The 19,245-nt window shown below is 37.1% G+C and overlaps 1 protein-coding gene and 1 pseudogene across 1 annotated transcript; one reads left to right on the forward strand and one right to left on the reverse strand.

The window, feature by feature from the left end:
- Positions 1-1,185: 1,185 nt before the first annotated feature.
- LOC110730036 lies at positions 1,186-11,505 on the forward strand (annotated as a pseudogene).
- LOC110730240 (dnaJ homolog subfamily C member 2-like) lies at positions 5,914-15,663 on the reverse strand. The gene is made up of 2 exons (XM_021910024.1): positions 14,571-15,663; positions 5,914-6,330 (listed from the first exon to the last, which is right to left on the reverse strand). The coding sequence occupies exon 1, from the start codon at positions 15,578-15,580 to the stop codon at positions 14,627-14,629; it is 954 nt and encodes a 317-aa protein (XP_021765716.1). The 5' UTR covers positions 15,581-15,663; the 3' UTR covers positions 5,914-6,330; positions 14,571-14,626.
- Between the last annotated feature and the right edge of the window lie 3,582 nt (positions 15,664-19,245).

Below are 19,245 nucleotides of genomic sequence, written 5' to 3' on the forward strand. Positions count from 1 at the left end.
CTGTTCTCTTACGTTGAAATTCAGTTCAGTTCAGGTCAGTTCAGCTCAGCTCAGCTCAGCTGAGTTCAGTTCAGGTCAGTTCAGCTCAGCTCAGCTCAGCTCAGTTCAGTTCAGTTCAGTTCAGTTCAGTTCAGCTCCTAATTTCCTTCTCTTATAAAATGTTCAGTTCAGTTCAGCTCAGTTTACTTCAGTTTAGTTCAGTTCAGCTCAGTTTAATTCAGTTTAGTTCAGCTGAGTTCAGTCAATGAAAACAGACCCTTAAATTAATAATCGTTATTATATTAACATTTGAAATAATAATCACGTGTGCTAATGCATAGAATTTGATCAAGAATATATACACATTTAAAACTATTGGAATATAGGATGTTGGAGTTGTATAAAGAATGAACCAAGGGTCTGACAATGGTCTAATATGGTCTTGAGGTTATAGGAATATAGGATGTCGGAGTTGTATCAAGAACATATACACATTTAAAACTATTGGAATATAGGAATATAATCAGAAAAGTCAGTTCAATTCCTTTTTAGCGTTACTAATAAGTTTTAGTAGGTAAAAAAATTGCAGTTTAACTACATCATCAAGGAACCCTGGTAGTAGTAATACAGATGAAGTTGCACTACAGTTTACCCTGTTACTCAGCACAGAATTTGTGCAAGGTTCTCCAAGTATTATGCAAGACTGAGTAATTCGTATCACAATACAGAACCAAGATACCTTGCTCGCGGGTTTGTCTTTGGGAACCAAAACCAAGCTGTCAAGATTCAAACATCTCCTTGAGCTCAAAAAATTAAGAAATTAGACTAAGGGTACGTTGATTCACCATCATTTATGAACTACGCTTTGAATTTATTTCTCTATACGGCTTATCTAGAGGAATTATGATAATATTTCCTTGTACAGTTGTACATGCAACGATCATGTCCAACCATTATTCTCTACTTCAAATAAGATAATGTCCATATTTTTTATGTTTCTATGACTAGAAACTATTGGTACAATGAAAAACAATGGTGATGTTAACAATAATTAGAGTATAATACTATGTAATAATTATAATGAGTAATTTTTTATTGGTAACTTATTATTAAGATTTAAGAAAGCAAAGTAAATTAAATTTTATAATTGAGAAGACTTTTTTTCCCCTAAGCGCATCATAAGACATTTTATTAATGTCATTAGGGATATACACCATCCTACATCATGTGCCGCCCCATCACCAGCTAAGGCTGGTGTATTTGATATTACTGAGGTTGTTTTCAGCCAGATATAATATATGAAAGCATAGCATAAACCAGTTAAGAGCATTACTTGACTTAAAAAAAAAAAAAAAAAAAAAAAAAAAAAGGTCTTCCGCATTTATGAAACTATGGATCACAACCAGTTTGAATAAACATTGTGAAGATGGCAGAGGCTGTCTTAGGACTAGTCATTGATAATGTAGTCCCTTGGATTGCTAGTGAGGCGAAGCTATTGAGAGGAGTCGGCGGAGAAGTTGAGCAGATCATTGAAGAGCTGAAAAGCATTCAATCCTTCATCAAAGATGCAGACGAGAAGGCAGAACAAGAAGAGGCTAACGGCGCAAGTTCATGGGTGAAAAGTCCAAGACAGGCAGCTTATCAGATAGAGGATGTCACAGACACTTATGTTATGCACATGGCAGCAGAAGCACAGTCTCACCATTGTCGTCCTAAGATACTTGGCTCTCTTGAAAGGGCCATGTGTTGGATTCTCAAACTGAAATCTCGACATCAGATTGCACAAGAGATTATTCAGGTTAAAGAGAGTATCCGAGTTATCAAAGAAAGGGGTCAGAGTTATGGCTTCAGCTCCTCCTCATCAGTAGTAGGAGGAAGCAGCAAACGCGATGGATCATGGCATGACCCTCGTGTCACTTCATTATTCATCGAGGAAGCTGAGGTTGTGGGAATCGAGCACCACAGAGATAAATTGATTGGGTGGTTAGTCAATGGAGGATCTAAACGCACAGTTATTTCTGTTGTGGGCATGGGTGGGCTAGGCAAGACAACTCTTGCCAGGAAAGTTTATGACTCACAGACTGTGACAAACCACTTCAGCAATCACGCTTGGATTACGGTTTCACAGTCATTTAAGGTTGAGGAACTGTTAAGGAAAACTCTCAAGCATTTCTACAAGTCAAGGAAAGAGTCTGCTCCTCTGGAACTTGATGGAATGGATGAGACTCTACTAATCTTTGAGCTTCGGGAATATTTGAAACAAAAGAGATTCATGGTTGTTTTTGATGATGTCTGGGCAGTAGAATTTTGGTCAATCATACGCCATGCTTTGCCTGATAACAGCCAAGGCAGCAGGGTGTTGATCACAACACGTTCTGACGGTGTTGCTTCTACATGTAAAGAAACATTGATCGACCAAATATACAAGTTACAATCGTTACCTGAGGAGAAAGGCTTAGAGCTGTTTTGCAAGAAGGTATTTTATTCTGATATAGAGGAGGGTGGCAGATTGCCATCAGAATTGGTGGAGTTGTCGCGCAGCATAGTCAAAAGATGTGAAGGCTTACCACTGGCAATAGTTGCAGCTGCAGGAATGTTGTCAACTAAGAGAAAAGTTGTAACTGAGTTGCAGGAGCTTGATAAAAATCTTGGCTTTGAAGTTCGGTCAAATCCTCACTTCTCAAATATGAAGCGGATTTTGTCTCTCAGCTACTATGACCTTCCATACTACCTTAAGCTGTGTCTGATGTACTTTGGTTTGCTGCCAGAGGATTACTCTATCAGACATGCACGACTCATTCGACTATGGGTTGCAGAGGGTTTTGTGAGAGAAGGAAAAGGAAAGGGAAAATCAGCAGAACAGGTTGCAAAAGAATACCTGACAGAGCTTATAAACAGAAGCTTGGTTCAAGTCTCAGAAATAGATATTGATGGGAAAATAAGAAAAGTCAGTCCATGATTTGATGCGGGAAATCATCCCTCTCAAAGTCCGAGGATTTGAGTTATGGCCATGTATGGACAGAAAATAGCTCAAGCTGTGATAAATTTACACGAAGAGTATCAATCCACAGATGCAATAAAGATTGTAATTTGAAGAGCAGTGGCAAATTTGAGACACGTTCGCTCTCATTTTTGATACAGACAGCCTGTCACATTCCACATTGTGTGCAGTAATGGAAGCTTTCAGGCTTCTGAAAGTTCTAGATCTGCAAGAAGCCCCCATAATTTTTCTTCCTGAAAACATTGGAGATCTGTTTCATTTGAGATATCCAAGTGTAAGGCACACGAAGACAAAAGAACTTCCAAAGTCCATAGGTAAGCTACATAACCTACAGACTTTGGATGTCAAATGCTCCTTTGTGCATGAGCTACCAGATGAAGTGAAGTACTTGATTAATCTGTTGTATCTCCTTGGATACAACTATGATTATGAAACTGATTTTAGCGTAAGTGCTCAGAAAGGATTAAAGCTGAAGCACGGGTTAGGTCGTCTGCAAAATCTGCAGAAGCTATACCTTGTAGAGGCAAGTGATGGGATGACCCTATTCAGGGAGTTGAGAAAATTGAAGCAATTGAGGAAGTTGGGGATCACCAAACTGGCCACACATAATGGAAAAATCCTTTGTGAGTCCATAGCTTTGATGAACCACCCGAGTCCTTAGAAGTTTGTTCAGAAGAAGATGGGATGCTTGATCTACAGTTTATCTCATCCCCTCCTCAATACCTTCAACGCATATACTTAAAAGGACGGCTAGCAAAGGTTCCTGACTGGATTCCCAAGCTCAAGTATCTCGCTACAGTAAGTTTAATGTGGTCAGGGCTAATGACTGACCCAGTGAACATCCTTCAGGACCTGACTCACTTGTCAGAGCTTGTACTCCAGGATTCATTTCTTGGTGAAGAGCTGGTTTTTCAGGCTACAGGCTTTCAAAAACTTAAGATTTTAAAGCTCTACGACATGAATACTTTGACAAAGCTGACGATAGAGAAGGGAGCACTTCCTCTTTTAGAGCTGTTTAAAATTGGTCCTATCCCAAGGTTAAACACTGTCCCTGAAGGCATCTATCACCTAAGAAGCCTTTCAGCTCTTCGTTTCTACGATGTGTCCAAGGTATTTGTCCATAAATTACTTCCAGATGAAGGACAAGACTTTTGGATCATCGAACACGTCAAAACAGTGCTATTTCATTACCAGATAAAAGGGGAACGCTACAAGTCCTGCACTCTCAATGATTTGATTTTCCTCAACCATTGAAAAAGGTAAAACTTTTTTTTTTTTTAACACACTATTTAAGTAGTTATATTTCTTTAATAATCTAGAGAATTTTTCTCATTAACTAACTAAGGCTTATATCTTCAGTTGATCAGTTCCATGTGCATTATTTTGGTTTATGTAATCAAGCATGTTACCTCAGAATTTATCTTATTCCATTAACATCCAAGTCTTCAATGCCTTAATCTATCAAACAGAGTAAAAGTTCCAGTGCATGGGCCTAGCTGTCTAGTAAGACACTGAATGAGTTCGTAGTTAGAACTTAGAGCTTTAGAAGTGTTCAATACTGGCAGCTCCAGCAGGAATAAACTTATGCCTCTCACGCATGTGCAAGCTGATTCCCACAGCTTGCATGAATAGGATGAGCCGATTGGAGCACCATCCTAGATGCAGGCAATGATTTTCTCTAGTTGGTCGTCATTACAGACCCATGATGGTTTTTATAACCCCAAGACCATATTTCACATGAATCACATGATAAATCTACAACTAATGTTGCTTTAACTAATTCATATAGGGGCTATACTTAGATATATATGCATACCCTCCCTAAGTCCCATAACCTATCACTAATGCACTGCGTTTTGGCCAGGCTTTTCTTCAATGAACCGATGCTAGACCCATCAGGGTCGATTCAGCACAAGCTTTGTGGGTTAAAACTCTATCGAATTAGGAGAGAAGCTAAATGAAATCCTCTCTCCAAACAGTCCTAGTGGGGATTTGGATTACTCCAACCGTAATTGGTTTTCAGTTTTGTTTTCTCAGTTTTGCTTATTATTCTTGTATATTTTGCATTTCATTCATGTATTGATGTATTTGGTTTTGTATCTTTTGCTTACAATGAATTGTGTTTTCTCTTCCTTATTAATATTTCATTTCATTTCAAACTTTTGAACATGTACAATGATTTTACCTGAAGAATACTTTATCCCCCAACCACCCTACTTCAGATCGGATAATTCCAATTCCATCAAACTACTCCATCCTTTTTTTTAATGCATCACTTGGTGTTGCGAGAAATTTTAGGAGAGTAATAAAATATTGTGAGTGGATGAATAATTTAGTATACTCGTAGTCAAGTGAAATAGGGATCATGAAAGAGAAAGTATGTGAGAGGAAGTAAGTATTTTTATTACTTCCTCCGTTCTTTTTTAATTGCACCATAAGGGATTTCACGCTTGCCAATACATTACTTTAGCTATCAATATTTTTAATTATACTTTTGTAAAAATTGTAAAAATTTGATATTTGAAAAGTAGAGATCGATACAAATCTAACTAGATCCCACATAACTATATTTTTTCTAATGTATAAATCACAAAATATGGTCAAAGAAAATTAACTGAATAGTGTAAAAGTCCTAATGGTGCAATAAAATAAAAACGGAGGAAGTATATAAGTTGGGACATAGGGGAGAGAGAAATGATAAAATAATTTAAATAGAGTTTAAAGTAAAAGAGAAATAATAAAGGTAGCTTCCAATTGGTTTCTACTCTGTATTACTCAGGTTGATGATTATTATAATGATTGTAAGCTTGTTTGTTTAAGTGTGTGTTGGAGACTTGGAGTCTATCGGTTGCATTGGCTATTTTCGGCATAGTGTAGGGTGACAATTGTTTATGATGATAATTATATATGATAACAGAAACAGAAAAAATAAATTGATACATGATTAAATAATTTATTACTTATTAAAGACTAGAGAGTATTTGAAAGAGAAAAGTTAGTAAGGAGGTCAAATAACACTAATAATTTTGACTCTCAACAATTTTATGGAATAAACACCAAGTAAATAAAATTAAGTAAAGGAAGAGAAACAATCAAAAACCCAAAAATGAGAGAGGACAAAAAGTTGAGCAAGTAATAATTTACTGCCTAACCTAAAGAAGCTCAAGACTTCATTGAATCCCCTTATCATGAATTTGTATACGATCTGCATGAAGTTTCTGTATTTGCATTTGTACTTGTATTTGACCAGAACATATTCCCTTCTCATCTCATACATAATAGCATATATGCTTCCGAAGAAAGTAGTAATAATCCGATGTTGATGTTCATGTCGCATAAACTCTATTTTCCTGCATTCACACATCGTTGTCAATTGCTTTTTTCAGATAAAAAAACTCGAACAAGCAATAGAACTATATGGAGCAGTCCTGTGAAAAATGACTAATACAAGTAACTATTATAGCAAGAACAAAATGATCAGATGTAAAATCAAAGAAAACTAGGATCTTCACTTTTATATAGGTTCAATACCCAGGCAACCAAGTCGATCAAAGTATTTCTTTATTTATCAGGCAGTGAACTTTAAAAGAGTTAAAACCTTTATTTGAACAGCGTACTCACAAGATTAATCAAGTCTAACACTTGACACATACTCGTCACAGACGTCCAATCAAAACTTGTTTGACCCATGGATGACTAGCAACAGTTAACATGAGTTGAGCAAAAAAGGGAAAGAAGAAAGAAAAGTTTCTTGATAGAAAAAGAAATTTCCTCTCAAAATAATGTCCAAGAAGACCCCACTTAAAAGTGTGAACGTAATCTGACTGACTGACCCGAGGAATACTCACCTTGACTTCAGCCCCCACAACCCTACCAGACCTTTTGTCTTCCTTGAATTCAATGTGTTTGGATGTTATTATTCTGACTTAAAGACTTGTTATGATACCACAAAATAATTCCATTTGTTAAACAAATTACATACAGCAAAAACAATCTATATACAAGTCTCTCTTAATTTGGGAACTGTATGCATATTTCAGCTTCACAACTATGAAGACATCATCTCATATGCCATTTGAATAAGTAAAAGCAACAAAGTGGTGTGCCTGATTGGCAATGTGAGCGCAGAACGAGACAAATGACACAGGCTGTTGTGAGCCTTGTAATACAAAATCTGGTTCCTTTGCTCGTTGATGAAGCAACATTCTTGAGTGGCATCCACAGAGAAGTTGCTCAGATTAAAGGGGAGCTGGAAAGCATTCATTCCTACGTCAGGGATGCAGATGCTAAGGCAGAAAAAGACGCAATTAACTATGGTGCCAAGACATGGGTGAACCAACTGCGAGAGGTAGCTTATCAGATAGAAGACGTCATAGACAATTATGTTCTTTACATGGCCACAGAAGCACAATGTCATGACTGTCCCAGAGTCTTTGGCACTCTAGGCAGGGCACTCTGCATGATTCTCAGATTGAAACCTCGATCCCAGATGGCTTGTGAGATTAAACATATCAAGGATAGAATCCATGCCATCAAAGAAAGAGGCAAGAGTTTTGGCTTCAGGTCCTCAGAGCCAGAAGCAAATACAGAAAATGAATCATGGCATGACCCCCGTGTCACTTCATTATTCATTGAAGAATCCGAAGTTGTGGGGATAGAGTCCCACAGAGATAGATTGATTGGCTGGTTAGTCAATGGAGCACCTAAACGCACAGTGATATCAGTTTTTGGCATGGGTGGGCTAGGCAAGACAACACTTGTCAGAAAAGTATATGAGAATCATCTTGTTACGAATCACTTCAACTATCAAGCTTGGATCACTGTTTCACAATCATACAAGGTTGAGGATCTGCTGAGGAAAACATTGAAAGAATTCTACAAGGCAAGGAAAGAAACCCCTCCAACAGAGATCGATCAAATGGACGAGACATTGCTTATAATCGAGCTACGAGAATATTTAAAGCAAAAGAGGTATATGGTTGTTTTTGATGATGTCTGGACAGTAGAATTTTGGGCACTGATTCGGCATACTTTGCCGGATGACGGTCAAAGCAGCAGGGTATTGATCACAACACGCTCGGAATATGTTGCTTCTTCATGCAAAGAATCTTCATTTGATGAAATGTACAAACTACAACCATTACCTGAGGAAGCGGCCTTAGAACTATTCTGCAAGAAGGTATTCCACTCTGATACAGAGAGTGGCAGCCCATCAGAGTTAAAGGAGTTGTCAGGCAACCTTGTGAAGAAGTGTGAAGGCTTGCCACTGGCAGTTGTTGCAATTGCAGGAATGTTATCGACTAAAAGAAAAGCCAAGAGTGAATTGCAGAAGCTCGAATCCAGCCTTGGTTCTGAGCTGCTGACCAATCCTCACCTCTCAAGTATGAGCAGAATTTTGTCCCTCAGCTACTATGACTTGCCTTATTACCTAAAGCTGTGTCTGATGTACTTTGGGATGTTGCCTGAGGACTACTCAATCAGACATGCACGGTTAATCCGACTATGGATAGCAGAAGGTTTCATAAAAGGGACAAGAGGAAGAACGATGGAGCAAGTTGCAGAAGAATACCTGGCAGAACTTATAAATAGAAGCTTAGTTCAAGTCTCACGTATAGATGTTGATGGGAAGATTAGAACAATCAGAGTGCATGATTTGATGCGTGAGATCATTCTCTCAAAATCAGAGGAATTAAGTTTTGGACATGTATGGACAGGAAGTAGGTCAAGTTTTGATGGTTTAACAAGGAGGTTATCAATCCACAGATGCAACGACGACAGTTTTCTGAAGAGCAATAGAAATTTGGAATCCGCTCACTTTCAATATTTGATGTGGACAACTTCCCAAGTTCTGTTTTGTGTGCACTAACTAAAGTTTTCAGGCTTTTGAAAGTGCTAGATCTGCATGGTGCACCAACCGATTTTATTCCTGAAGAAGTTGGAGATCTGTTTCACTTAAGGTATATAAGTCTAAGGAACACAAAGACAAAAAAAACTACCAAAGTCCATAGGTAAGCTACATAACCTACAGACATTGGATCTCAAATGCTCATTCGTGCATGAGCTACCAGGTGAAATAAACAGGCTACTTAATCTGCAGTATCTTATTGGATACAGCTATGAATATGAAACTGATTTTAGCATAAGCACTCAAAGAGGGTTGAAATTGAAACAAGGGTTAGGCCGTCTAGAGAATCTGCAGAAGCTGTACCTTGTAGAGGCAAATCATGGGATAACTTTATTCAGGGAGTTGAGAAAATTGAAGCAATTGAGGAAGTTGGGGATAACCAAGCTGGAAACACCAAATGGGAAAATGTTTTGTGAGTCCATAGCTTTGATGAGACACCTTGAATCTCTAGAGGTTTGTTCTCAAAGTGAAGAAGAGATCCTTGACCTAAAATTTCTTTCATCCCCTCCCCAACATCTTGAACGTCTTTACTTAAAAGGCCGCCTAGAGAGGATACCTGATTGGATTCCCCAGCTCAAAAATCTTGTTACAGTTAGTTTAATGTGGTCTAGGATGATAATTGACCCACTGTCTATCCTTCAGAATTTGCCAACTTTGTCAGAGCTTGTACTCCAGGAAGCATTTCTTGGTGAAGAGCTAGTTTTTCAGGCCACTGGCTTTCAGAAGCTTAAAATTCTAAAGCTCTACGACATGAATACTTTGATGACACTGACAATAGAAGTGGGTGCCTTGCCTCTTTTACGGTTACTGAAGATAGGCCCAATCCCAAGGTTAGATACAGTGCCAGCAGGTATCCACCATCTAAAAAGCCTCACTGCCCTTCGCTTCTATGATGTGTCAAAAGATTTTGCCCTCAAACTACTTCCAGGTGTGGGACAAGACTTTTGGGTGGTTGAACATATTCAAACTGTACTTTTCCATTACCAGCTACAAGGGGAATGTTACAGGACCAGCACCCTGGGTGATTTAGTCTGAACAACTGACAAAGGTTAGCCTCCTTTTACTGCTTAGCTGCAACATTAGAGATGTGAGGACATGCTCTTTCAATTTTCACATAAATATAATCTTTTTACGAGTCAGAAGAGAACTACTACTAAAATTTCTAGCATAGGCTAGTTCCTCAGTTTCTTAGAGTGTATTGAATTCCTCAAGCTCTGGATAAGGAGTCCCTTTTTCCTATGTAGGAAATGTTCTAGTTAATTACGCATCTCACCAGTTGAAAATTAATGTTTACATCCTCCAATAAATAGATTATGCATTGAAACAGCATTTAGCGAACAGGCCGAACAGTCAGTCAGTCATATAGATCATTCACACAAATGATGAGAGCTTATAATGTTTGGAGCAATGTAACAGATATAAGAATGTCATTTTTCCAACTTCTAACCACAACATCAAACCCTTAATCGTCAATTTTGTGCATCCCCCCCCCCCTTCCTTTATTTAGGGGGGAGCCCAAAATTGTTTACCTTTGCAAGTATATTCCACGCTAATAACACGTTTTATCATTAGAAAATCAAAATCTATTACAATTATGCTATTTACACATCCCTATGAAGCTGAATATAATAATTCAAAACAATTATGATTTCCTAGCTTCCATCAATATTGAGTCAACAATTCATGACTTAGATTTCAGCTTCAAGCAGTACCAACTTAAAACGACTCAGTCCCTGTAAAATATGTATAAGGCCAGTAGCAACTCCAAACAGCTTTCAGAAGAACAGTGACCAAATATTATGCTTAACAAAGGTCCTTAATTTGGTTTTTAAAAGTAGCACCTGGCACCATAATATCCACATAAAAAATCTGCTACCAAAGTTTATTAGGAACAAAAAGGCCCCTTCTATTGCTAAGTTTCCTCTCATAACCATATTATTGGAATCTTCGATCTATTGGCCTAATGATAATTCATGGAATATTCAGTACCCCTAACTCCTTCCATTCAAACCTAGAATGCCAAATTCGATTAGCACACTCAACTCTGTAAGTGCCCTCAATAATTCTCTAGAACACACCCGAAAATAATCTTCATATAAGCTTTGAAAGTTTCAATCTTACTCTTCCAGTCTCAATCACCAATTCATCACAATCCTATATTGCTCACACTTTACAGACATTTTGCCGGCAATTTGCATTTCCTTCAATGCACTTCTAGAAGCTGAGGGTTTGTTTGGTTTTAGCTGTGCCAATTATGAAATATTCCTTATACTCTTAACCATCTTCCTGACCCCTGGATCCAGCTATTCAACATTGGAACTGAATTTTGTTTCTATGACCACTTTAGAGTGTTCCATATGTGGATGCTAGATTTAAAATGGAAAATCCCCTTCCCCCTCCTTATTTTTATACTCCCTTTATCCCCTTCTCCCTCCTTATTTTATACTCCCTTTGTCCACAAATAATCTTCATGTATTTAATTTCTAATATGCCCCAAATTATCTTCTTGTTACTTAAAATAGAAACTTTCTTGGTCAAAACCATGTGAAGTGGACCCCTCCACTAACACTCTCTCTCCTCACCTACTAAATTCCTTAATATGTGTGCCATAGCTTTCAGAAGAACAGTGACCAAATGATAATTTTTTTTTTTTTAAAAAAAAAAAAAACAACCTTGAAGCCCAAATATTATGCTTAACAAATGTCCTTAATTTGGTTTTTAAAAGTAGCACCTGACACCATAATATCCACATAAAAAAATCTGCTACCAAAGTTTATTAGGAACAAAAAGGCCCCTTCTCTTGCTAAGTTTCCTCTCATAACCATCTTATTGGAATCTTCGATCTGTTGGCCTAGTGATAATTCACGGAATATTCAGTACCCCTAACTCCTTCCATTAAAACCTAGAATGCCAAATTCGATTAGCACACTCAACTCTGTAAGTTCCCTCAATAATTCTCTAGAACACACCCTAAAATAATCTTCATATAAGCTTTGAAAATTTCAATCTTACTCTTCCAGTCTCAATCACCAATTCATCACAATACTATATTGCTCGCATTGACTTTACAGGCATTTTGCCGGCAATTTGCATTTCCTTCAATGCACTTCTAGAAGCTGAGGGTTTGTTTGGTTTTAGCTGTGCCAATTATGAAATATTCCTTATACTCTTAACCATCTTCCTGACCCCTGGATCCAGCTATTCAACATTGGAACTGAATTTTGTTTCTATGACCACTTTAGAGTGTTCCATATGTGGATGCTAGATTTAAAATGGAAAATCCCCTTCCCCCTCCTTATTTTTATACTCCCTTTATCCCCTTCTCCCTCCTTATTTTATACTCCCTTTGTCCACAAATAATCTTCATGTATTTAATTTCTAATATGCCCCAAATTATCTTCTTGTTACTTAAAATAGAAACTTTCTTGGTCAAAACCATGTGAAGTGGACCCCTCCACTAACACTCTCTCTCCTCACCTACTAAATTCCTTAATATGTGTGCCATAGCCTAACACAAAGATTTTTCATAGACAAATGGAGCGTTATTTAATTTGGCATATGGTTGCGCAAATACACACACACACTATAGATAACTCACTATTGCGCCAATTTGTTGCTCATTGCACCCCAACTTAGATTCTGTGATTCTTTTCTAAATAAAAAAATAAAAGTAAGGAGAGCCCAAACTAAGCCTCAACCCTCATAGTCTCTTCGCCCAATTTTTCAGGCACATGTAAGTGAAGGGGAAGGGGTGCGGTAAGGGATCCTCACCCCTAATCATCTGTATTTGGAAGAACTTGACCTCATGAGTACAAGTTGTACCCCTAACCAACTTCACCAATCGTTGAGCATATTGATGAATTTTATTGACTAGAGTTGAAATTAGTATCGATTACCAGGGTAGCTGCTAGCGGCTACTTCATTGCTTATTAAAGTCTAATTTTCTTAAGACCTTCAGACCTTATTTTTCAATACCTTCTATGCAATGTCTTTATGTAGTTCAAAGGATATTATTCTTTATAATCTATTGCCTTTCGTCACGCCATTTATGCCTTGTGTTTTCACCAGGTGGATCAGGTTCTTTTCCTATGGACTGTTGGAAGTTTAGGTGCAATATATCAATCTGCAGCTGCTCTTTGATGGGATTTTTTTAAGTGTTCCTATATTCTTCAATAAATACTTTGCTTAATTGCAAAAATATTTTGTGGGTCATCTCTAAGTCTTCTTTTCTTTTTTTCTCACAAAATACCCCATTTTTGTTCCTTTCAAGATTTCTTGTTGAATAGTCATGCACTCATGCACATAAACAGACTCTTGATTCAGTTGATTGTTGGTTTCTTTCAAGGGAACCTTAGAGCCTAGAAAACAAGCAAAAGACTGTAGTCACTGAACTTATGCACTTGTTTTCTTAACAGTTATTATGATTTCTTGACATTGTTTTAAAACAGGTACAAGAGAATTAAAAAAAAAAAAAAAAAAGTCCCAATTTAGTCGGCCATTATTCTATATAATTAAAAGAATATCATCACCCTGGATACTGATGTTCTTTTTGATTAAGATACCCAAAGACAATAATGCTGATCGGGATAGTGATAGACATTGATAACGAATTTATCTCTTGTCGTCCAGGGTTAAAGAAGATCAATTCAAAAGGTGTATAGAGTTCAAATATTCAATTCAACAAGAAGACACACTACACAGTACACACCTTAGTGAAAGATATGAAACTTTCAAATGTCTTTAGAATACAGGAGCTTATGCCCAGTTCAATAGTCCAAACGAAAATTGTTTTGGTCCTTTCTACCTAATTCATTTCAAATGACCCAGATAATTTGAAGAAAGTTACCAGGAATATGGTACAAAAATTGTGATTCACTTCCCAATTTTGCCAAACTAGTCCAAAGTCATACCAATATACAGTATAATATTTTCTCATATTGCATTTTACCAATTGTATCAAAACTCCTTTCTAGTTGGCTACATTTCCATGTTCTTCGACTATCACTTATCTCAATACAATCCAGGGTATTCAAAACAGTCACCTGAATATCTCCATACAGCAGAGCATATGAACTGGGTTCTGCTCACCAAGATATGGAGAGATACAGTCTAGCGGTTTCTAAAGCCCTTCAGTATATATTTCAGAGCCCTCAAAGGATATTTACTCAAGATTGTCAATTTTTATTGACGCAAGTATCAGGCTTTCACCTTTCACTACTAAGCATTATATGGATAAGCAAGAGTTATCCCATCACAGCGAAATATTAGCTTCTAAATTACCACGCTTTAACTCTTTTTAGAGTGATCATCATCCGCTAAATAACTCTAAGAATCTCCAACTTCAATCATCATCTCTATTCGATCATAACAATTAAGCCTTCCTCTATTATCTCCCCGTTCTCATCTAATGTACCTCTCTTACCAGAATCATGACCTCTCTAAATTTGCAAACCACCTATACCATAACCTCGCAATTAAGCTCTTTGAACTATGCACTTATCCAAGGATTCTAAACAAATGTAACAACGGCATACACACAAAATGCCAAATCAACTAATAAGTTTAAAATTGATTCCAGTCAATCAGTCATTAAACTTCTTAGCACATACATAAACAGGATATAAGTTGAATTTAACTTCAATAATCAACCAAAAAACATTAAATTGAGTGGTGATGCAATCATACCTCGTTTGAGTATTACCACAATTCAAAGACATGAATGGAACTCATTAAACTATCTCTCAGGATGCCTTAGAGCTCCTAAATTCCTTCTTCAATTCAGAAACTCTCTTCATACAAGCCGCTTTCGTTTTCCCAGGAACAGCAGCAGCAATCTTCTCCCACCTCATAGCAACCTCCTTTGGAAATGCTTTCAATGCATTAAGAAGAGCAATATCTTCAGTTGAACTCCAAGTAATCACCTCCCCACCACTTTCTTCCTTACCCACAGCCACATTTTCATCTTCTACCCTCTTATCAACCGCCTTTCGATCCTTCAAAAACTTCGAATATGAATCCGAATCCACGGGTTTCTCCTTCCCCAATGACTTAGCTTTACTGATCACACTCTCCACACTATGCCTACCCTTGAAACCCTCGGCAATCACCTCCCATCTCTTAGGCTTCCCAACTGGGTACTTCACAATTAGTTTCCTCAACAACCCTAAATCCTCCTCGCTCCATTCTTTCTCCTCAATCACAACCCCATCAACATTTCCCCCTAATTTCGAAAACCCTTTATCCTTTTCCTTCAAATCAACCAAATTCTCACTGTTCTTCACAAAATCAGAAGACCCATTAGCAATAACCCCATCAAATTCAGATCGTTTACCTCGATTCCGTCTATTGGGCAATTTTTTCTTGGATTCCTCAGCATCAATTGCCTCCGTTTCAGGGGGGAAATCGACGATTTTTCCTTGCCCAACTCGAATATCCCCAGCAGTGAGAGAGATAGGAGCGAAAGGACCGATAAGGAAAGAGAGAGAAAGCCATAGGAAAAGGGGATTTATAATCTGGGATTGGAGAAAGAAGAAGGAAGAACCCAGGAAGATGAGAGAGAAAGAGAGTGAAATGATGAGTAGAGGCTTGTTTTTCTGGGAATTTAGAGGTGAATCAATGGCGGCTGATGAAGGTTGGGAGCGAGATTGGAAGATGAGCCTGGGTCTGCTCTCGTCATAGTCGTCGATAAACTCCATTTTTGTGTTTTAGAGCAAGCTTCCTAATTCAGGCATTCATCTACCTTAAGTGCATTTGGTAAAGAAAGGAGGGAGCCCATTGATTTCATGATATCTATTGTCTATAGACTATAGGCAACCCAAAACTAATACTATCTCCGTGTTTTTTTTAAGTGTTATAGTTTGACTGACAAATAATTTTAGGCAATTTAGTTGACTTAAATAAACTAAGAGACAAGTGGGGTAGTTGGAGTATTAAAAAATTGTAAAAGAAAGATAGTGGGGTTATTAGTTTATTGAAAAATAATGAATATGAGAGGAAAGATATAATAAAAAAAAAATGTAGTAGTGAGTTTGGGTGGGGATCATGAGAGAAAAGATATAGGGTTTTTCTAAGCTATACCCCTAAGGTATTCGAGTTTCTAAGGTGTACCCATGCTTTTTCAAGTTTCTAAGTTGTGCCCCTTAACTCATTACCATTAATGAATGGTACCCTCCTTAAGACTTCCACATCACCTAAAGTGAACTATAAATTTAATAGAAAGATGATAAAAGGTAAGGAAATGGTAGGAGAAATAAATCTTAGCCACCGCAACCCTTATAATAAAAACTAAAGCCACGAAATCACACTTTCAAATAACTTTTAAACAACTAATATGGGTACATTTTAGTATTGATAAAGAGTTGAAGGGCATACTTAGAAACTTGAAAAAGCATGAATACACCTTAGAAACTCGAATACTTTAGGGGTATAGCTTAGAAAAACCCAATAATATTTTAATGTAGCATTTTGCCAAAAATAGGAAGTGTAACACTTAGTAAAACACGACCATATTTGATAAGTATAACACTTAAAAAAACACGGATGAAGTATTTGAGATAGAGGTTTTACCCTAAACCACTACTTTAAGTAACGATTAATAATTGTTATTTATCATGAAAATCAATATTTTCTGCAATCAAGTACTTTGATAATGTATTGACGTATTTCCAATATAATGCTCGGCTTAACTATAATAATTAGTCTAGTGGTAAAGATTATTACTCACAACTTGAGGTTGTGAATTTAATTAATAGGCACGAAAAACAACTTATGATGAACATTCAATCCTTTCCCGCATTATCGATAGGCATTGTCGTGTTTTGGACCAAGTTTGCTTGTAAGAGACACATTTTCAATCACGAGCTTCTTGCGTCACGAATTTTCAGTTGGTCCCAATACCAGCATATTTATTTTAAAAATGAACATTTAGTATAATAAGAACGAACATTTTCTTGATATGGGATATTTATTCTAACAAAATTAAGGGTCTGTTCTCATACGTTTATTTTCAGATCAGTTCAGTCCAGTTCAGCTCCTAATTTCCTTCTCTTACAAAATATTCAGTTCAGTTCAGTTTAGTTCAGCTCAATTCAGTTCAGTTCAGCTCAGTTCAGTCAATGAAAACAAGCCCTACATGTTCGTTTTCATACTATCAGATGTTTATTCTTATAATAATAATGTTCACAATTTAATATAACAAAAATGAACTTTTTCTAGTTATAGGATATTGAATCTTACAAAATAAAATGTTCATTTTTATACTATTAGATGTTCATTCTTATAATATTAATGTTCACAATTTAATGTAATAAAAATGAACATTTTTATGCTATAGGATATATATTCTTATGAAATTAAATGTTCATTTTCATACTATCAGATGTTCATTATTATAATAAATGTTCACCAATTTTTTGTCAGCGTCTTTCTCTAAATCCACCACCATTTTCTCTCTCCAGGCCAAACCTTCAAATTCATCCTAAAATGGCGACAACTCTATACTTCATATAGGAGTTGAGCTTGTAATCTTGTCATTGAATTGATACTCCTGAAATACACTCTTGTATGTACTTTGAATAAGTTTGCTCCTTTTCATTGTTGCCCAAAAACCTTTTAGACACTCTCCACTATAGAGCAAAAATGACTATTCGCTTTTCAATAGTGGTGGACGGATGATATTAGTCGTTGTCGTCGACGTGGTGGGTCATGTGGATCCGGCACCTAAAGACCTTATTCTTGGTATACACCAAGCTTTCTTGGTTGATCCGTTCCCTCAAAGTACGTAATGTTTGTGATAGCAAATGTTCATTTTAAAATGAGGGACCACGAATATGTACCTGGTCTCAAGACCAACCTTCAACAACTGCTTCTTGAATTACACCTTAGTGGAACTATAAATAAGTCAAATTTAAAATTTTAGGTTGTTGCCTGTTGGATGCACCCAACATATAGCTCTAGGTGTTAAGGCTCATTTTTGCCTAATAAAATTGGTCTTCTCTAATTTGCAATTGATTTTTCTTTTTTAATTTTTTATTCTATTGATTTGAATTAATAATTTTTTTTTTTTTTTTTGAAGAGAAGTAGCCCGAGGGCTAACTAGCTTTCATTAATAGGGAGGTCCAAAGACAACAAATTAACAATACAAGAAGGAAAATTATCAAACCAAAAACGACTACCAACCACCCAAGGCAAATGAGCAAGCTCATGTGCCACTTTATTACCCTCCCTACGAACAAAACTCCAAGAAACAAAATCAAGAGAAAGACAAACATGATAAATATCATCAAGGACAAGGTGAAAACAGCTACTACCCCTTTCTCGTGAATCCAAAGCGTTAATTAGGCCGAGGCAATCACTCTCCACAACTAGGCATTTATACCCACACTCCACCGCAGCTTGTAATCCCATAAGAAGCGCCTTAGCTTCAGCAATGACAGGCGCCCATTTCTCCTCCCCCATCCAGGTCATACACATCACAATTCACAGCAGCTCCATCCCCTCCACGAATTACAGCACCAGCGCAAGACCCAAGTCCCTCAACCACACCCCCATCAACATTTAGTTTCCATTCATTCCTTCGAGGAGGCTTCCAACGCTGTCTAGCAGCAGGGGCAGCACATCCACCCCCTTTCTCTTCCTTCCCACCCAACTCAACCATGAGCTTATTAACATAAGCCATAGAATCTTGCGGATTACAATACTCCCCCTCAAAAATCCACCTATTCCTCGCATTCCAAATCGCCAACATACTGTCATGAAAAAGCCATGACCCGATTTTGGCGATTTCTCAAGATAAGCCAAAGCCGCATCTCCAAAGCTACCATGCCCAACACCAAAGACATTCTCCAGCCCACTCTCATCCCATATAAGTCTCGCCACAATGCAGTCCCTCATACAATGGAGCTCGGTTTCCTCCTCCACTCCACACAACCCACACACCCTATCATCATTTTGAAGCCGCTTGCTTAACCCCACCTTCGTAGGAAGAGCACCACAACAAGCCCTCCAAAAGAATTGATTATTTTCAATATTCTTTTTGTTAAAGTTTTCTCAATATAAATTCCAAAAAAAAAAAAGAGCACTTATACTCCATATAAATTTACCTCAATTTGAGATTTGCTTTTAATTGTGCCATGTTTCTTTAATAATCGATGTAAATCTTTGATTGCAATTTTTTTTAATTTGGCATTACCTAAAATTATAAAATGGGATATCAATACAAAACAATATATCAAATCAAATTTACGAATACTCTCGTAAAAAAAATACGAATTACTAAATGGAAAGATTATTATTGTGAAACGAAAGAGCAGCCATCTTAAAAATTAAAAGAATTATCACCGTTGGTATTATTAGATTTGAC

This window comes from Chenopodium quinoa, unplaced genomic scaffold, assembly GCF_001683475.1.
Source record: "Chenopodium quinoa cultivar QQ74 unplaced genomic scaffold, ASM168347v1, whole genome shotgun sequence".
Taxonomy (NCBI): domain Eukaryota; kingdom Viridiplantae; phylum Streptophyta; class Magnoliopsida; order Caryophyllales; family Amaranthaceae; genus Chenopodium; species Chenopodium quinoa.

What these genes read in the sequence shown, in the direction of transcription:
- LOC110730240 (XM_021910024.1), bottom strand. Translation starts at nt 15,580, where the DNA reads ATGGAGTTTATCGACGACTATGACGAGAGCAGACCCAGGCTCATCTTC.